The following is a 20,911-nucleotide window of genomic DNA, read 5'->3' as shown; positions in this document are numbered from 1 at the left end:
ACTCATGGTAAGCACGCAGAAGGGAAACAATATCCTTTTGCCAAAAAGGGGCTGAAACAAAAGGTCTTTATTTTATGTCTGGCATAGTCCGTTTCATTTCATTAAGAAGCCCTAGATTTTGTTTTCAGTTCATGGTACATGTTGATAGGTGCTCCTGGGGAGCCATTCTCCCGGAGGACCATACATACGTACTGTTCATACCCTCTGTAAATATAAAGTCATTACAGTGGCTCCCTTGAGGGAGAGATGGATCATGGATTCAGAGAGCCGGTAATCGGATGCCTAGGCAGAAAGGTAGAAGGCAACAGGGCGGATCGCCAGAAAGTAGCGGGAAACAAGATAGGGACCTGTTTACTGGAACTAGGATATAGTCAGGGACCTGAGCTTCAGAAACAAGAGGAACCCAATTTCTAGTACAAAGGTACCTGTGCAGAATTGGACAAGCCACAGGTTGATTTGGTGCTAAGCCACCCAGCTCCCTGCGTATGGCTTGTTAAATTCTTGCAGACTAGCAAGAGGCCTGGCTAACATGCCCTCTCCCTGGAATGCCCTTCCAACCTTCGTTACCTGGTGAACTCATGCATTCTTTAAGACTCGGCTCAATTGTCTGAGGGTACACCGTGTCCTGTGACACTTAGTTCTCTGGATTTCAGTTTGGCAGCCTTCTTCCTCTTGATTCATAAGCTGATTTAATGGCATCCCTCCCTCGGGCCCCATGGCATTGTGTACATTTTATACTTCATTCTGATTGTTACTGTAGGAAAGCATCCTATCATATTGGTTTGAAATATGAACTTTGAAGTCTGGAAGGCCTTAGTTTGAATCATGGCTCCACCACTTTCTACCTGTGTGGCTTGGGGAAGTTGACTTTATATCTCTATTTCTCAGTTTTCTTATCTGTAAGATAGGTTCATAACTTGCTACCTCTGGCATCTGCTTATACTGAAGTTAAATGAAATGATGCGTGTAGAGCCCTTTGTATTGTCTCTAGCACGTGGGAAGCCCTCTAGTATCCAGTAATTTGGATTCTTTGGTTTCCAGCAAAAGAAACCAATTGTGGCTAACAGAATTGAAGGAAAACTGGACTAATAAAGCCTCAGAAAAGATAGGAATCCAGGCTCTGCAGGGATCTAGGGAGCAGAAACCAATGGACAGTTTCATCTGAGTGCCACTGGCAGAACAATAGGCTCCAACCATCTTTGATCGATAGGTCATTGTAATCATATTTCTATTCCAGGGTGAAAGAATCTGACTGGTCTAGCTTGGGTCGCATGCTCATACCTTGGAGAAGGAGTTCCAGCTGAGTAAAAGGAATGTGCTCAGCTGTTTTATATCCAGCTGGTGCTCCTTAAGGCTTTTGCATATGTGACTCCCACCAAAGACCATTGCAGATTTATTTATTTAATAACACAAGCACAGGATTTAAAAAAAAAAAGTTTTGAAGACAGTGGCAAAATGTGAATGAAGATCAGAATCTTAAACATTAAGGAATTATGAACTTTGCTAGTGTGAAAATTCATTGAGGTTATTGCTTTTTTTTTTACATCTTTATTAGAGTATAATTGCTTTACAATGGTGTGTTAGTTTCTGCTTTATAAAAAAGTGAATCAGTTATACACATACATATATCCCTATATCTCCTCCCTCTTGCGTCTCCCTCCCTCCCACCCTGCCTATCCCACCCCTCTAGGTGGTCACAAAGCTCCAAGCTGATCTCTCTGTGCTATGCGGCTGCTTCCCACTAGCTATCTACCTTACATTTGGTAGTGTATATATGTCCATGCCTCTCTCTCACTTTGTCACAGCTTACCCTTCCCCCTCCCCATAGGTTATGCTTTTAATACGATTCCTCTCTGTTAGAAATATATATTGAAATAAGTAAAAGTGAAAGAATCACCGAATCTTGGCATAGATAACAGACCCTGAGTTCTCCTAATCTGACCTGGGACTCTTATAGGGCAAGAAGACCCTTCCAAGACTATTTTAACTTTCTAAAAGGTGTTTCATAGGTTGATCCAAAATCTATCACCTTGTATTTTTTTGGTCCACTGATCTGGTTCCGACTTTTTCTTTATTTTTATTATTTTTTTTATTTTGTTTATTTATTTTTGGCTGTGTCAGGGCTTCGTTGCTGTGTGCAGGCTTTCTCTCGTTGCGGCGAGCGGGCCCTACTCTTCGTTGCAGTACGCAGGCTTCTCATTGCAGTAGCTTCTCTTGTTGTGGAGCACGGGCTCTAGGCGCGCGGGCTCAGTAGCTGTGGCTCGTGGGCTCTAGAGCTCAGGCTCACTGCACGGGCTTAGTTGCTCCGTGACATGTGGAATCTTCCCAGATCAGGACTTGAACCCGTGTCCCCTGCATTGGCAGGCGGATTCTTAACCACTGCGCCACCAGCCAGGGAAGCCCTGGTTCTGACTTTTGAAACAATAGAGAACAAACGTACTTCTATTTTACTTGCTTCTGCACACAATTATTTAGGGCTTAGCTTTCCTTATAAACGCTAGTTGAGTGAACAAGAGAGGCAGTCAGGAGGAGGTTCCACTGAAAAGTGTTGCCTACAGGAGTCAAAGGGACCCAGATCAAGACCTCCTCCTGCCTGTGCATGTAGGCGGATCTCTGAATTCAGTTTCTGCATCTGTACAATGGGAATAATGATAGGTATCTCCTTCCCAGGGCTGTTGTGAGAATTAAATGAAACAACGCGTGGAAAGCACTCAACATGCGACCCGGCACATAAGTAAGAGCTCAAGAAACATTAGCTGTGATCCTGCTGCTGCACTTTCAGGCTGCCCACCGAAAACCTGCCCATCTTATCTCAGAGATAAAAATACTTGTAAAAGCAAAGGAAGCAGGGCAAAACCATCACCACCTAGTTGAAACAGAAGGTCCTTCAGGAAACTTAGCTGCACAGGTCATCTCAGTCCTCTGGCAGCAGCAGGCCTTGAATCCGCCGTCACAGGGACTCGCTACTCTTGGTGCCTTTCTCTGCCTCCACTGTTTCCCTCTTGACCTGTCGCTCTCATTCTCAGCCTCTCTAAGAGACCGTACCTGATGGGTTTGTCCGTTCCTTACCCCGTATAAGGAGCCTCTGATGGGCTGATCTCTCTTCTCCCCAGCTCACCTCATAGGATGCTCACCAGCTTACGGACTGGTTGCCTTTGAGTCAGGTGACTGTCCTTGGTCTGTCTGGCCATGGCCAGGAGGTCGAAACTGATGGGAGAATACTCAGATTAGAACTAACTCTTGGCGAAAGCCAAATTATGAATGTTTATCACATTACCACAGAGATGCTATTTACCTATTGTATTTTCTCCACCTGGATTTCTTTTTATCCTATAGAATCCTGTTGTTTTTCCTAGCCTTCAGATATAGTTCAAATCCCACCGTGTCCTATCAGCTTTTTTTTTTTTTAAACATGACGCAAGGTTTGCCAAGCCACACTAGTTAGGATTTCTTGAATTCCTACCACGTGCCAGGCACTGTCGTGGGCACTTCATAACGGCCCTCCTAGGGCCATCGTCATCCCCCTTTATAGACAAAGGATCTTAGACTCAAAGCTTAAGCCACAAGCCCCAGGCCACATAGCATTAAATTCCAGAAAATGGATTTTTATTAACAACTGTTAGTTTTTATTGTTTTACATCCTTTTCTGTTATCTCATTTACTCCTTCCAAAACCCTGTGAGGTAAGTGCAGTCATAACACCCATTTTAGAAAAGACACAGAGAAGCTAACGATCTTGCCCAAGGCTACACAGCTAATAAATGATGGAGCTGGGACTACATATTCTATATGTTTCATATTCCCAAGCCTGCTTTTCCCTCCAACTCTTCCTCTCTCCCTCCTGCCTTAATCCTTAACTTTCCCTTCTCACACACCTAACACTCATGAATCTTCATTAAGCTCACGCATAGGTGAGATAAACCCTTGTAAGTGAAAATATAAAGGATTTATTCTCTTTCTGGAACTTCCCTTGATGATTCAGCATTAAGGGTGGAATTTTTCAAATGATTTTACTGTCTCAGTGGTAAAATCTTTCACGGCCTTTTTAAGCTGCTGGATTTATTTCTCAAACGTTTCCTTATTGTGGAAAGGGAGGAAAAAATAAAAAAAGCAAATGCCCAATGCCTGTCAGGATTTTGCGGGGCTAAGGACAAGACTACCCCCCCGTGCCACTTCAGTCCGGGTTTATCTTGCGTCTCACCAAGTTGAGAGCAAGTTCTCTTCCAGGACCCTAGCTGTGAGCTCTCTTTGGGTATTAAGTCTCTTCATGCATTATTCATCAGTGGGGCTCCAACAGTAGAGAAAACCTTCTAGGCCGCAGCTGGCGCACTCACCCATGCCAGAGCACCAGCCTCCACCAGCCAGCTTCCACAGGACGGGATGAGGAAAACACAAGATTCTCCTCCCCTCTGTACCTCCTGGTAGTCAGCTCTCTCCTAAAAGAGGGACCTGGCCTCATAGACTGAAGGAGCAAAGGCCCAGAAAAGGCAGTGGAGGGAGCAAGGCCCAGAATGCCCTGATTTGCATGAGAAAGACCAATATTAAGTAGTAGGAGAGCTCAGCTTCCAGCCAGAGGGAAAGCCTGGAGTCTGGAAGGATGAGAGGAAAGGAGGGAGGGTGCAATTGAAACTCTCCTGGTGGATGGGGGCGAGGTAAACGTGGGGCTCTCACACCCACCCTGGGTCTGAAAACAACAGAGCCACAGGCCTCCAGGTTCAATTATTTAGTAGTGCTTACTCAGCAGACTTCTGTTTTCAGCCCTCAGAGCTCAACTGGGCTTTGTTTCGAAGCTGTCTCAGGTATTCTGAGCTCCCAGAACGTGTGTCGAAGAATGGGCGACCAAGAGTCAAGTTGGCTTTGCAGTTGGTGACCATTTCGGATTTTTCTTTAATTCACCTTCCAACACACAAAAGCCTTCTGTGGAAGATGTTATCTGCATATCCACATAGATTCATACATACACACAGCTGTACATATGTGTCGCAGATAGCTTTTAAGAGGGAAATAAAGCACAACCATCCCCTAGTTTCTGAAAATTCTCTGCAGGAAACTACATGAGGAAATGAAATCATTGCAGAGAGAAGGGAAGGAATCTGAAGGAACAAACTTCTGTACTGTTTTTCAGGTTTTACATTGAGAGCATATCGTTCCTGAAGGATAAAACCACCGTGGAGCTGTTTTTCCTGAATGCAAAGGCCTGTGTGCACAAGGTAAGGGCCCCGTTTGTTATGGTCAGTGGCAGACTCCAGAGGGACTGGAGAAGGAGGGAGCAATGGCAGGGCCTTTGTTTTCATGTTCAAATGGAGAAAAAAAGGACATAATCTTTTTCCTTGACATATCCTTCCCCACCAAACAAATAAACCAAAAAAAAAAAAAAGAAAGAAAGGCAGTTCTTCTCAAATTCTGAGTTGGGAAGACAGCCATGTACAGAGGCATTGTGCTCACACAGAATTACCACGGCCTTAAATGCAGTTCATACTCCACACGGGATGACCCAGCAGGACACAAAGATGGATCAAGCAGACTGTGATCGAAGCCTCACAAAAGTCAGGCCAGAAATCCTTTTTCACAGAATACGGCCTACATTGATCGTAATTCAAAACCAGTCTTCTTTAGGGGCTTCTGCTCAAAGCCATGTGTTTTAAGGCAGAGTCTCAGTTACCTGTGGTCAAGGGACCTGTGTTTTGGTTTGTTGTTTCCATCCAGTCCATGGAGGATACACAGCTTTTGTAAAATTCAATACACTCGAATTGCTAGAAAAATTATCCCATGCCTGGATGTTGCAGCCATGTCCGTCAGATTACTGTAGAAGTTTTAGACACTCTCCATTTTTATCTTAGCTCCTTGCAGATAAGCGTTGCTTTAAAGGCCTCTAGTCTGGCCTCCTCAAACCATACCCTGCGCAACGGCAGGGAGTCTGTGGGCCAAGATAGGCTCAGCTGGAGCCCAGCTCCTCCCTTCAAGGTTATGTTCTCAGTGTTCAGGATCTCAGATCCCACGCCTGCTTCCAGGGCCGGTGGGAACCCCTTCTGCCCATACATATCACCCTAAATCTGAGGGGTGGCCAGAGACAGCTGGCCTGGAAGGACAAGGGGTCAGACTGTGGGTTAGGACACCTGTACTGGTACTCCTCCCTCAGCCCCCAAAATGTTAAGGGTGGCCCCTGCACACATGCAGCTTTAATTAGTGTAAGACTCAGCAAAGAGCAGAGTTTTTGTTGTTGTTGTTTTTGGTTTTATAGCTTTATTGAGATGTAATTGACTACATAATTTTCTACGTCTTATTAGAAGTAATACCCTTGAAATGATCACTACAATCAAGATAGTGAATATAGCCAGCAACTACAGATCTGCTTTTTCTCACAGTAGATTACATTTTCTAGAGTTTAGTGTAAGTGGAATCATACAGTAGATAATCTTTTTGTCTTTTTTCAATGAGCGTAATTGTTTCGAGATTCATCCATGTTGCTGCATGTCTCGATAGCACTTTGCTTTTTATGGCTAAGTAATATTCCACTGTATGGCTATACCTTACATTGTTTTGTTTTTGCTTTTGTTTTTGTATTTTTGGCCGCACTGCATGGCATGCAGGATCGCGGGATCTTAGTTCCGCGACCAGGGATTGAACCCGTGCCCCCTGCAGTGGCAGCGTGGAGTCTTACCCACCGAGCCACAGCGAAGTCCCTATATCTTACATTGTTTATGCATTCACCTGTGCGTTTTTTTTTTCCTTTTTCTCCCAGTTTTACTGGGATATAATTGACGTATAATATCGTGTAAGTTTAAGGTGTACAGTATGATGATTTGATATGTGCACATATTTCAGAATGATCCATTCACCTGTTGATGAACATTTAGATTATGCAAGTTTGGGGACTGTTACAAATAAAACTGCTATAAACATCCATGTACAAGTCATTGTATACACATATACTTTCTTTTCTTCTTGGGCATATACCTGGGAGTAGAATGGCTAGGTCACATGGTAGATAGATTTAACTTTCTAAGGTTCTGCCAAACTATTTTCCAAAGTGGTTGTGCTATTTTAAATTCCCACCAGCAGTTTCTGAGATTTCTAGTTCCTTCATATCCTTGTCAACACATGGCATCAACATGTTTTCCATTTTAGCCATTCTAATAGGAGTGTAGCAGCATCTCATTGCAGTTTTCATTTCCATTTCCCTGATGACATATGATGTTTGAGTGTCTCTTATGTGCTTATTTTACCATCATTATATCTTCTTTATGTTTGAATCTTTTGCCCAATTTCTTTGGGTTGCTGTTTTCTTCTCATGAGTGTTCAGAGTATATATATTCTGGATATAAGTACTTTATTGGTTATAAGGATTACAGATATTTTCTCCCAGTCTGTGGCTTGCTGTTCATTCTCTTCATGTCTTTCAAAGACTAAAAGGCTTTTATTTTGTTGAAGTCTCTTTTATCAATATGTTCCTTTATGGATTGTGATATTGTATCAGTAAACTTTGCCTAACCCAGGGTCACAAAGATTTTCTCCTGTGTTTTCTTCTAGAAGTTTTAGAATTTTAGGTATTGCATTAGGTCTATTATCCATTTTGAATTAATTTTTATATATGACACAAAGTTCAGATTGAAGTTCTTTCTTTCTTTTTTTTTTTTTTGCATATGGCTATTCAGTGGCTCCAGTGCCATTTGTTGAAAAGGCTGTCATTTCTCTATTATGTTGCCTTTGCACCTTTAAGAAAAATTAGTTGTCCATATATGTGTGGGTTTACTTTTGGACTCTATTCTGTTCCATTGACCTATTTGTCAGCCTTTATGGCAATAATATACTGTTTTGATTACTGCAGCTTTGAACTGTGTATTGAAATCAGAACAAACCTTAACTTTGTTCTTTTTAAAAGTTGTCTTATTTATTCTAAGTTTTTTGCATTTCCATATAAATTTCAGAATCAGCTTGTCAATTTCTACCCAAAACAAACAACCCTACTGATACTTTTATTAGGATTGCATGAATTCATAGACCAAGGTGGGAAGAATTGACAGTTTAACAACATTGAGTCATCAGACCCATGAACAAGATATATATATATATATATATCCATTTATTTAGATGATATTTAATTTCTCTTAGTAGTTTTCAGTATACAGGTCTTTTGTTAGATATGTCCCTATGTCTTACATATTATTTGATACAATTATAAATGATACCTTTTTATTTCAATTTCTGAATGTTCATTATCAGTGTATAGAAATCGAATTGATTTTTGTGTATTGATATTGAATCCTGCTAACCTCATTTATAACTTTTGGTAACTTTTTTGTAGATTTCATCAGGTTTACTTTATAGATCATCTGCTAATAAAGATAGCTTTACTTCTTCCTTTTCAATCTGTGTGCCTTTTTATTAGTTGTCCAATTTATAGCCATAGTTCATATTTTCTTATTATCCTTTTAATATGTGCAGTCTATAGTGGTATTGCCTCTCTCGATCCTGATATTAATAAATAGTGTCTTCTCTCTTTTTTATTTCTTATCATTCTGGCCAGACGTTTATCTGTATTGAGCCTCTCAAAGAATCAGCTTTTGGTTTCAATGATTTGAAATTTTTTTCTACTTCATTGATTTCTGCTATGATCTTTATTAGTTTATATTTTATCATTATTATTGCCTTTCTTCTTCCTTTGGGTTTAATTTGCTCTTCATATACCAGTCTCTTAAGATGAAAGCTGAGATCACTGATTAAAGATGTTTCTTTTCTAATATATGCATTTATTACGGTAACATTTTCTAAGTACTGATTTTGTATTCCACAAATACTGATATGTTGTGTTTTCATTTTCATTCATTTGTAAATATTTTTAAATTTCCTTCTTGATATATCTTCATTGGCTCATTGTTATTTAGAAGAGTATAGTTTGGTTTCCAGAAATTTGGGGACTTTTAGGGATCTTTTATTTACCTCTAATTAAATCTCACGGTGGTCAGAAAACACACTTTGTGTAAATTAAATTCTTTTAAATTTAATGTGACTTATTTATGGCCCAGAATATGCTTCGTCTTGGTAAGTGGTCCATGTGCACTTGGGAAGAATGTGTATTCTGCTATCGTTGGATGGATGTTCTATAGATGTTAACCAAGTCAATTTGATAGTATTGTTTAAGTCTACTACTCTTGCTGATTGTGTGTCTACTTCCTGTATCAGTTATTGACAGAGAGGTACTGAAATCTCTAGCTATGATTGTGGATTTTTCTACTTCTCTTTGTAAGTTCTATCAGTTTTCGTTTCATGTATTTTGAAGTTTGTTATTAGGGTATAAACATTTAGAAATGCTATATCCTCTTGACTGTGTTTATAGAATGATCCTCTTTATCCTGGTAATATTCTTTATTCTGAAGTCTGCTTTGATATTAATATAACCACTTCACATTTCTTTTGATCAGTGTTAACATGGTAAGTCTTTTCCCATCCTTTTAATTGTAAACTGTTTGTGTCTGTGTATTTAAAGTGAATTTCTTACAGACAACATATAATTGCATCTTGATATTTTTACCCATTTTATTTATCCATTTGTCCATCTCGGTCTTTTAACTGGTTGTTTACATTATTTACATTTAATGTGATTATTGACATGGTTAAGTTTGTCTGTCTTGCTCTTTGTTTTCTATTTGTCCCATCTGTTCTTTGTTCCTTTTTTCTGCCTTCTTTTGGATTTATTGAGTATTTTATGATTTCATTTTATCTCTGTTGGATTGCTAGCTGCAACTCTTTGTTTTATTTTTTCTGTGATTGCTTTAGGGTTTATAGTATACATCTTTAACTTATCAAGTCTACCTTCAAGTGATCTTGTACGATTTCACATGTAGTACAAGGATCTTATCATAATATATTTCTATTTCTTCATTCTTAGCCTTTATGCTGTCAGTGTCATACGTTTTATTTTTAGATCTGTTATAGATGCACATGACACTGTTATTGTTTTTGTGTAAACATTTGGTCATCTCTGTCTGCTTTTAAAATTTTCTCTTTATCACTGCTTTGAACAATTTGATATAGCTTTCTCTTTCATGGTTCTTGTGATTGGTGTTTATTGAGCATCTTGGACTTGTGGGTTTATAGTTTTTATCAAATTTGGGAATATTTCAGCCATAATTTCTTCAACTATTTTTTTCTGTCCCCATCCATGCCTCCTTTGCAAACTCCAATTGCACATATAGTAGGCCACCTAAAGTTATCCTACAGCTAAATAATGCTCTTTTCTTTTTCTTTCTTTTTGTGTTTTATTTTGATAATTTCTACTGCAGTATCTTCAATTTTATTCATCTTTTCTCTTAGAATTTATTCTGCCATTTATCCCACCCAGTATATTGAAGTTTTTATCTTTAGAAGTTTGAGATTTGGATCTTTTTAAAATCTTGCCTGTGGCTACTTAACTTTTTAAACATATGGGCTACAGTTATAATAATTGTTTTAAGGTCTTCATCTGCTTACTCTCTTTTATTTTTTTGGCCGCACTGTGCGGCTTGCGGGATCTTAGTTCCCTGACCAGGAATTGAACCTGGACCCTGGCAGTGAGAGCGTGGAGTCCTAACCACTGGACAGCCAGGGAAGTCCCTTCATCTGCTTATTCTAATATTTGTGTCAGTTTGGGTGGTTCTGATTGATTGATTTTTCTCCTCATTATGGGTTATATTTTCCTACCTATTTGCATGCCTGATAATTTTTGATTGGATGCTGGACATTTTTAATTGTACCTTTTGGGGTGCCACGTATTTTCATATTCCTTAAATATTCTTGACATTTGTTTGGGGATACAGTTTAGTTACTTGGATGCAGTTCGATTTTTCAAGGTCTCACTTTTAAGATTTGTTAGGCTGGACCAGAGCAGTACTCATTCTAGAGTGCCCATGACTGAGGCAAGACCTTCGTCAGTACTCTACTCAATGCCCCATGAATTATGAGTTTTTTCAGTCTGACTGGTGGGAACAGGCACCATTTTCAGCCCTGTGTGAGAACCAGGCAGCCTTCCCTTTCATCCTTTTGGCTAGTTCTTTCCCCAGCCTTGGGTAGTCTCCTTCCACGCATGCAGTGATCAGTACTCAGCTAAATACTCAAAAAAGACCCACTGTATAGCTTCAAGAGTCTCTCTTGGTGCAGCTCTCTTTTCTCTAGCACTCTGTTCTACAAATTCCATCCATTTCGGTTTCCCCATTCTCTCAGCTCCAGCCGCACAACTCCAAAAGTCCACCTTGCTCCATCTGGGTTTCCCCTTCACAGCCTGGAAACCTTCTCATGGCAGCAAGTAGGGACAGTCAGGGTTTACCGCATTCAAGGTTCACTGTCCGTTGCTGCCTGATGTTCCGTGTTTTGAAAACTTGTTTCATATTTATTGTCTAGTTTTTTACTTTTTTTTCAGGAAACAGGGTAAATCCAGCCCCTGTTACTCCATCTTAGCCAGAAGCAAAAGTACTCAAAGCAGAGTTTTTGGCTACTTCTATGAGGAAAGGGTAATGTCTCCAGCACCAGAGACTTTGTGAGAGCCTCTTTTTGTGAGATGTGGGTTTCCTTAAGAACACCATGGTTTGACTGATAAGTAGACACCTGTATAGCCAATGCAGCATTTACTGAGTCAGGAAAATATTTTGTAAACAACAGTTGGTGATCATGTCTTATTTGGAGAAATACAGTTACCCCTTGTGATATTTCTCACTGCCTAGCTGGCCAAGGTCCAAAGAAATAGCCTCCTTGATGACTTGTTTGCTCTGTTGCTAATAGAAAGAAAAATAGGATGCAAATTTTGGCTCGTAGTATTTCTCTTGTAGTTTTGTATGCTATTTCTGTTGGTCTTGAAGAAGCAGAGTTCTTTTAAATTCTTCTCCGTCATATGTCAGGTCCTAGGAGCTCCTTTCTAAATGAGAGTATTCCATGGCTTGTCAAAGGATTCAGAACTTTTACAAAGCATAATGTTGTCAGGCACTATGACTTACGTTATTGGGATAATTTTTAAAAATTCATCTGTAGGAATTTACAGTTTGGTATTTTCTAGGTAATATGTAGATGGCTAGTAACGTAATCCCTCCATTAGAAAAATACTCAGTCGTCTTTCTCACTGGACAAAGCTAAGTGGAAGCTGAAAATTCCTAGTTGCTTTATCTAAAAAGAAAAGGTCTACTCTTTTTTTTTTTTTTTTTTTTTGCGGTACGCGGGCCTCTCACTGCTGTGGCCTCTCCCGTTGCGGAGCACAGGCTGCGGATGCGCAGACTCAGCGGCCGTGGCTCACGGGCCCAGCCGCTCCGCGGCATGTGGGATCTTCCCAGACCGGGGCACGAACCCGCGTCCCCTGCATCGGCAGGTGGACTCTCAACCACTGCGCCACCAGGGAAGCCCACAAAAGTGTGCCAGCACTGTGCTAAGTGGTATACGGTTAACTGCATTTGATCCTCACTGTAGCCCATGAAGAAGGAAACTTGTGACCCCTTTTACAAATAAAAGAACTGAGGCACAGAGAGGTTAAGTCGTTTTCTTAACGTCACAGAGCTATTATGTGGGAAAAGTGTCCTTGGCAAATTATACCAGCAGGACACCCTGGGTCTTAAAAACACCCCCCATTTACCTCAGCTTCCTTTTAGTCACTGCTCTGGGGAAATAAAAGTGTCCTCAATAACTTAGAACTCAGGGGCTGTTGTTACAGAGTTGGCAGGTCATAGCACTAACAAATATTAAATATGAATAATTTACCAGGCACTATATGTATTCATGCATTTAGTTTTCATTCCAACCCTATTAGATAAGTCAGGTAACTTACCTATTTGGTAAGTTCTATTATTATTATCTCCCATTTTATAGATGGGAATATTGAGGTACAGAGGTTAAGTAACATACACAAACCTCACATAATTAATAAGTGGAGGAGCCAAGGTTCATCCCAGGCAGTGTAATGCCAGAGCCCACGAGTTTAACCATGACACATCCTAGCTCTTGATGGATAAGGGCTGTCTGCCCACTGCACGTGGCATATTTGTGGCATCTGAATCTAAGCTTCAGAAGTGCACTAGTGCCCTTGTTGGTACAAAACCTACCAGAATGTTAGAAACTGCCTATACGGTTCAAGAGTTCCCCAGAAGAGAGCTGTGGTCTGAGTTGTCTTTCAAGTGAAGGCTCCCGAACCTGTTTGGTGAGAATGCAGAGGGCACACTTTGCCTGCACACAGCCATAACCTGTGCCAGGTGGTAATGATGGGAAATGCCCAAACTGATGCTGGGGAACCCTGGGAGCCCTCAGTATGTGAGCTGTGGTCCACCTTAGACGACCTGCAGCCTGCTTGGAAAAGCCTTAAATGCATGAGAAACCCACTGCAGGTTTGCCTGCAGTGATGGTTTTTGGAGGCCTCCTCAACCATACGTGTGATTTTAGTAATCAAACAACATTTATCACTACCACCTCATTTTTAAAATCAGCGATTTGAAGACATGCTTGGAAAATTAAAATAGTATTGGCTACCTTGTCTCTTTAGGTGTGTATAGAATTATTATAATAGTGAGATGACAGAAAATGTGGAAAAGCAAGTGGGGTTCAAGAGGTGCTCTGTGGTAGAGACCGTGCATGGGGGTGGGTGGGGAAGAAGAGGACGGTAGCTCGACTTACTGAGAGCTCAGCAAACAGCCGATACTGATTTTTTCATGTATCGACTCATCTAAGCCTCGCAACAGCCGATAATGTTATTTATTGTTACTTTAACAAATGAGCAAACGGAGGCATAAATAAGGTAAATAATTTGGCCCTGGGTAAATAGCTCATTAGTAGTGCAGTAATCACTAGGCGGTCTGGCTACAGAAGCCATAGTATTTGTCTTTATTCATTCAATAAAAAATTATTGCATTCCAATTAAGGGCTAGGATTTCTGATGAGTGCTGCATTATCAGTGTAATATTTAGCACTGCTACCTTCCTGTGGCCCATCCTAAGTCTTAAGGATTCTCTCATTTGTGTATGGGTGTGTGTTGTGTTTATTTTAAAGGCAATGTACATGATGGTACTTTCTAACATAATATTTCTGAAAGATACCAGGGACCTTGGAGGGACTGAGCATACCCAGAATTCCATGATGTTATGTGTTACTCCTTCCAAAAATCACATAGAAAGCCATTTGAAACATTTTCCTAGTTCTGCAATGCACAAACAGAATTAGGATTTTGTAATCTCACACACACACACACACACACACACACACACACACACACACTAATATCGTACTTTAAATCTGCAGCTCAAGAATCTACCTCATGATCATAAGCTATTTTCATATGAAAAAGTTTAAAAATTTTTGAATATTAGACCACATTCTTGGAAATTCAAGAAGTGAATTTGACAAAGGCTTCAAGAAGTCCTTCAGTGTACAGGTGTGTGATTTTGTTTAGCCCAATATTTTCCAAACTTACTTGCAGATGTAATTCTTCTTTCAAGCAGTGCTTACCAGTGAACTGCTGACCACGCTTTTGAAAGTGATGTTCTAGATATATCCTATACCGTTAAATAATAAAGCAAGACAACTGTAAGCTTCCTCGGTTTTACCTTAGGTTAGATCTGGCCACAAGATATAACCTAGGTCTATTCTGATTCTGTTTTTTGGCCGTGCCTCACGGCTTGTGGAATCTTAGTTCCCTGACCAGAGATGGAACACGGACCCTCAGCAGGGAGAGAACAGAGTCCTAACCACAGGACCACCAGGGAATTCCTTATTCTGATTCTTTAAATAAAACATCTTAGGACTCAGTCAAGAGATGTTAACCTGAGTACAAGGCAGTTAGGATCTCCCCTGCTCCAGGCTTTAACAGGAGCAGGTACCATATCAAGATGCAGGAGAAAATGGCTCAGTGATGCCTTCAGAGATTTACTGTGCCCCCTGCTTTCATAAGCACTCATCTCTTTGTACTTTGAATAAATGTGGAAATATTAGTGAGCCAAACATTAATAATCCTATTAAAAAACAAAGTCATTGCAAGACTATCCAATCATGTTTATTTTTATCCTCCCTCATTTCTGGACTGAGGCCTTATTAGGTGTGCCCTTTCATCAGGAGACTTGGGGAGAGTCTCAGCCTGTCACCCACAAACACGCTCTTGCCACACTTGCAGTGCTAGAATATGTTGCATAATGTCCTCAGACTGTTAATGCCATTTGCATTTACGTGTGTGAACCTGGAGGCACCAAAGCTCTCTTAAAAGCCCCTTCACAAGGCAATTTGGCCACGTCGGTGACAATGAAGAGTCTATCTTTTCACCCAGTGCTCCACCAACTTTAGGAATTAGCGTGTGGAAGATACTACTGAAATATGAAAAGATGAATATCAAAAGATCTTAGATTATTATTTCTAACAGCAGGAAACTGAAAACTGCCTAAATGTGATTGAATAAGGATTAGTTAAACAAGTGACCAATCATTCATGTGATAAGAATACTGGGCAGCCATTAAAAAAATAGAATAGCCCTTCTCGGCTGGTGTGGAAGCATGTCCAAACTGCATTATTTTTTTTTTTCTTTCATCCATTTTTTTTTCTCCGCACTGCACAGCATATGGGATCTTAGTTCCCCGGCCAGGGTTCGAACCCACACCCCCTGCATTGGAAGGGCTGTGTCTTAGCCACTGGACTGCCAGGGAAGTCCCGAAATTGCATTGTTAAGTTTAAAAAGAACCAAGCTACAGAACAGTAGATATAGTATAATTGTCTTTAACTTTATTTGCTTATATGTGTGTGTGTGTGTGTGTGTGTGTGTGTGTATAAAATGTACTTATAGGAAAAATAGAAAAATATATTGCATAGTATAAATTTTTATTATCTCTGAGAGTGAGATTATGGAAAGACTTTTGCTTTCTAAGTAATGCTTTTCTAAAATTTTTTAAATAGGATACTTGGATTCATTTTATATCAGAAAAATAGAGACAAAAATAATCAGTGTATTCATTAAACTTTACCTCTTTGAAGCTGTATGAAGAGAATAAAAACATTGTGTTGATCCCTCTCCCTCCATTAGAAAAATACTCAGTTGTCTTTCTCACTGGACAAAGCTAAGTGGAAGCTGAAAATTCCTAGTTGCTTTAGCTAAAAAGAAAAGGTCTGCTCTTTTTTTTTTTTTTTTGCGGTACGCGGGCCTCTCACTGTTGTGGCCTCTCCTGTTGCGGAGCGCAGGCTCCGGACGCGCAGGCTCAGCGGCCATGGCTCTCGGGCCCAGCCGCTCCGCGGCACGTGGGATCTTCCCGGACCGGGGCACTAACCCGCCTCCCCTGCATCGGCAGGCAGACTCTCAATCACTGCGCCACCAGGGAAGCCCACAAAAGGTCTACTCTTAATGACAACTGACAGAATGTTTTTTTCTGATTGTAAAAATAATACTTGATTGTTGAACATTTAGAAAATACAGAAAAGGACAAAAAAAAATCAAAAAAAGGAATTGATCCATGATCCTACTACTGATGCGTTAATTGTATTAGTTTGACCTGTTTCTTTCTTTGAAGTATGTATTTTTGTTGGCTGAGATCAGTTGCTGCCTGCATTTTATTTTGTGTTAGACTTTTAACTTTTTAGGTATTTTGGCTACGTTGACCTCATCCATCCACTTTTCTTCCTATTTTCTATGTGTTCTTGCAAGAATCAGGATGCAAGATGGGGAAGGATTGCAGGATTGCTTTGAACATTCACATTTTTGTTTCATTAAAGATAAACTCGCACATTGAGAGTAGGGACCAGGTTTTTTGTATGTTGGAGTCTCTAGGACCTAGATGTTACGTAAAAGGTTGCTTAAGTGAACGAGCGAATAATTAAAGAATGAATGAAGGGATGGCAGGATTGAGGCATTTTAGAACGTAAAATCAACAAGACCTTGTATCCCCCATGTTTAACGTCTTAGCCCCTGCTACCTACAGAGGCAATATAGTGCAGTGGGGGAAAGGTTCGACTGAAACCAGGCAGTCTGGGTTCAAACACATGGCTTTGGCTCTGACCTGGGCATGTTACTTACATTTTTAAGCCTCAGTTTTATCGACTGTAAAGTGGGGATCATAGTTCCTACTACAATGGATGAGTTAATATATACCAGGTAGACAGAAGAGTGTCTGAAGCAGACACTGGGTTTTTTTTGTTGTTTTTTTTTTATTTATTTATTTAGGCCAATTCTGGGTGACTTTTTTTTTTTTCGAGAACACACACACTGTATTTTATTTTTACAGGAGATAAATAAACTGACACCAAGCATTGTAAATGGATGAGCACACCAAAAGCAACAACAATTGCAATTAGCAAACACAAAACACACTCATACTATGTCATAATATTGACATTCAGTCCAGGAATCCTCCACCGTAACAGCTCCTTTACTTTGCAGTGAAAATTGATTTGTATATTTTTTGCCTCTCAGTCCTTGTGAGATTTTTTTTTATTCAAACAGAAAGTCACCAAAATTATAATCATCCTCATCAGTTCACTCAGTCCCATGTAATTAATTTTTTTTCATCTTGATCTTTTGTTAGCACTTTTATGAGTTCATCAATTTTCCATTAGAGTTCTGAAAATGCTTATTCATTCAGTTCAGCAGTATAGTCAGTTACCAGAAACCTGTACTTGTCAGAGTCTTTTCCATGAGCAGACACTGTTTTGCTATTAATGTTTTTACTATTATTACTACTACTATGACATATGATGCTCCCTCATAGGACACACAAGCCCCAGTTCGTCACTCTAGCCTCCTCCGCACTCACCATGTTCATACTGAAATAATTCCTCATCCCCTGATTAATACCAGCTTTCTCAAGCTTCCATGCCTTTTAATATATTTATCCCTGTGCTGAATGTCTTTCTCTTTTTCATGTTCTTTGTCTGCTGAATGCTTTTCTCTCTCCCTTCATTTCCCTCTGGTAAATTTCCACTCATCCTTCTGAACTCAGCTCCAAAGTCCCCTGCCCTTAACCAATTCTTTCCTTCCCTGTGTACCACCACCAACCATATCCTAAAGAAATTAAGTTCCTCCAATCCCGAAAGTATCCTCTAAATACTTCTCTAGCTCTCTTCCCATAGCGTTGCCTTGCTTGTTTATATACCTGCCACCCCGCAACTGGACTGATTCCTTGGGATCAGGGTCAGCTTTACATCCCAGCCACTGGCACAGAGACAGGCATATATTTGTAAATATTTGTCAAGTGAGCAAAGTAAATGTAGCTTACACGCACAACTACATTGATCAAATTTTGCAGAATGGGCTTGTGAAAAGATTGAGCCAAATTGAAAATAAGATCTGCGTAACAACCTTAAAATTAGACTCTTTCAGCTTTCAATCTTATTTTGTTTTCATTACCTAAGATGGAGCTAGTGCTCCTATGTTCAATTTTCCAGAGTTGATATTGTACTTGTAACCTTGAAATTTCATATACTGAACCCGTTGGAATACCATTTGGGGCATCGCATGATCGGATTTTGAAGCACAGGAGTCTCAGCATATGTACTGTAACCTTTGCTGCTTTATTCACCGTAAATACTTTTTGGAGACGTTTAGGAGAATTGCTGTAAAATCGGCTACAAGGATAGTTTGGCATACTTCTCTGCTCTTAGATTCAAACAGCTTTTCTTGGAATTTCAAGGAAATAAGTCATCAACATTCGATTGCCTTTAGTATGGAAAGGCATTGCAAGTGTATGCAGAGGGAGTCCACTTAATCTTAAAACCTCATTTTAGCCAAATCTTCCAATATATTCTTCTACCCCAACGATTCAGCCAAACTATCTGAACATCATTGGCTTTCCCTTTTCCTTCTTACTAAAGCCAGAGTTACCATATAGGCAACAACGAAGCAGGAGTGGAAGAAAAATTGGAGAAATGAATCATCCCAAAAGTCAATAATGAGGTCCTAAAACAATCATGTGACTTTTGTGAGAGGGAAACATTCTCCTAAAATCTAGAAAGGTATTTGCTAATTTAATACTGTTCCAGCTGCCTATTCATGACAAAGAGACTTTATAAAAGTACACGTTCATGGTAAGACCTATTATTATCCCTGTTTACAGTGCCTTAAAAGAGAGGAATTAGTCTCAGCTGGACTTAAACTAATACAACATGAAGCATATTCCTCTGTAACCAATCCATTACTGTCAGCACCACATTCATGGTTCTTGTCCTGGAATTATTCCATGTAGTGCAACAACCGACAGTTTGAATGGTTACCAAGGATAAAATATATTCAGTATATCTGCTAACCTGGCAGAGTTTTAGTATTTGGGATTTGAGAGTGTTTGTCTACGTGAATGTGTGTGTATGTGTGTGTATTTTAATCCTGAAACTCATTTCAAGATGCTGAAATTATTTAAAGGGTCAGTAACAGAAATTGAATTTTTTTTGCAGGCTGTAAGTTCTGTCTATACAGAGGTGAGCATGCTTTCTGGTAATAAGTAGCCATAGATATTTACACAGTGAAGTCACTAAGCTGAACATCAGAGTTGGTTTGAAGACTAGCCAATCCATGTGGAACAAAGAAATCGAATGCCATGTTTTAAAGGGCTATTGAGAGTTTCATAATCAGTACTTCACCTTTCCCTGTGTCATGTGGTTTTCCTTCTATGTTTTCCTGATATTGAAATGATGTGTGTCTTAAACCATGAGCATTTAGATCTGTGCTGCCTTGTGCATGTGTGAGAATCAGAGTTTTCATAATAATAGCTTATAACACATGCCAGTTGTAATCCTCAGGGACCTGTCCCCTGTGCTGTTTCGGTTGCCTTTACCACCTCCCTGAGGTGCTAAAGGGGAAGTTGTTGGGTCTTCAGATGAAAAAATCAAGGCCCACCGAAGGGCAAAAGGACATGGTCTTAGAGAACAAGGAAAATGCACTCTAGTTGGCACTACCCAGAGTAAATTTACAAAGAATGAATTATTTGTTCATTGATGTATTGCCAGCACAAGAAGGCACTCAAATATTTGTTGAATACGTTGAACAGAGCCACTAAACACCCAACTGGAATATTTGTATTTCATACTGGTGCCATTTAACATGAATTACCTTAAAACATTTAAACCCAGTGCTGATACTTTTGGTAGACCGTCATCTCAGAAAGAGGCTATCGGAATATCGTTACAGCTAAATTGTCACTCCAAAAAAAGTCATAAACATAGTATGATAAATGCTTGGATGGAGGGAGGACGAGGTAGATGGTCAATTCAGCTGAAAATACAATATCTTAAAATCTAGGAAAGGATGAGAAAACTCTGGAAGATATTTTCTCAATTTATTATAGAAATCAAATTTCTTTGTATGTTTTCTGCTTTTGAAAATGCTTAAGTGGACATCCTTGAAGATTCAAATCTTATATTTCAAAAGGAACATGGCAAAGAAACTTTTAAAAACTAATTTACCCACACCCACTCTCTCTCTCTGTACATCCATCCATTTACCTGTCCATCTATCATCTACCATCTATTTGTCATCTGTTTTTTCAACCCATACTAGAAGCACATGTCATTTGCCTTTCTGGCGTGTTACACATGCTTAAGAGGCCTAAGGAGGAGGTTTGAAAAGCTACCTTTATATTTTTCAGAAAGAAGAAATTGAATGGAAGACTGCCATTTCGTAATTAAGGAGGCCTAATATTAATGTTTTACAATATAGATTCATTGGGAAATAGACCAAGTTACCCATTTCAGCTAAACCTGTTGAATTGGCCACAAATAGTTACAATTTAAATTTACTAAGAACACATGCAATATATGCTATAAGAGTACAGTTTACCTCCCAGCTGAAGTGAAGTCAGTAAGTATTTCATGGGTGTTGGACACCAACCAAGATTGTTTTGTTCACTCCTTGGAGAGACCAAAATATGGCTCAGTGCATGACATGGCAAAGAGTTGGGGCACTATGGAGAGGTGGTCCCAGCTTGAATCCTGGTAGCACCACTAAG

The 20,911-nt window shown here is 39.9% G+C and overlaps 1 protein-coding gene and 1 long non-coding RNA gene across 9 annotated transcripts in view; one reads left to right on the top strand and one right to left on the bottom strand.

Moving 5' to 3' along the window:
• Nucleotides 1-20,911, top strand: part of FRMD4B (FERM domain containing 4B) — a 334,665-nt gene that overhangs the window by 230,877 nt on the left and 82,877 nt on the right. For all 8 annotated transcript variants that reach the window (XM_019947581.3, XM_073787546.1, XM_073787545.1 and 5 more), the window contains one exon: nt 5,125-5,209. In XM_019947581.3, the coding sequence (XP_019803140.2) occupies nt 5,125-5,209 (85 nt within the window). The remainder of the gene's footprint in view (nt 1-5,124; nt 5,210-20,911) is intronic.
• LOC109552160 (uncharacterized) overlaps nt 1-20,911 on the bottom strand; it is a 30,626-nt gene that overhangs the window by 3,098 nt on the left and 6,617 nt on the right. The window lies entirely within an intron of this gene.

This window comes from Tursiops truncatus, chromosome 10, assembly GCF_011762595.2.
Source record: "Tursiops truncatus isolate mTurTru1 chromosome 10, mTurTru1.mat.Y, whole genome shotgun sequence".
Lineage (NCBI taxonomy): Eukaryota > Metazoa > Chordata > Mammalia > Artiodactyla > Delphinidae > Tursiops > Tursiops truncatus.
The sequence above is the reverse complement of the archived record's forward strand: the minus strand, read 5'-3'. Positions and strand labels throughout refer to the sequence as shown.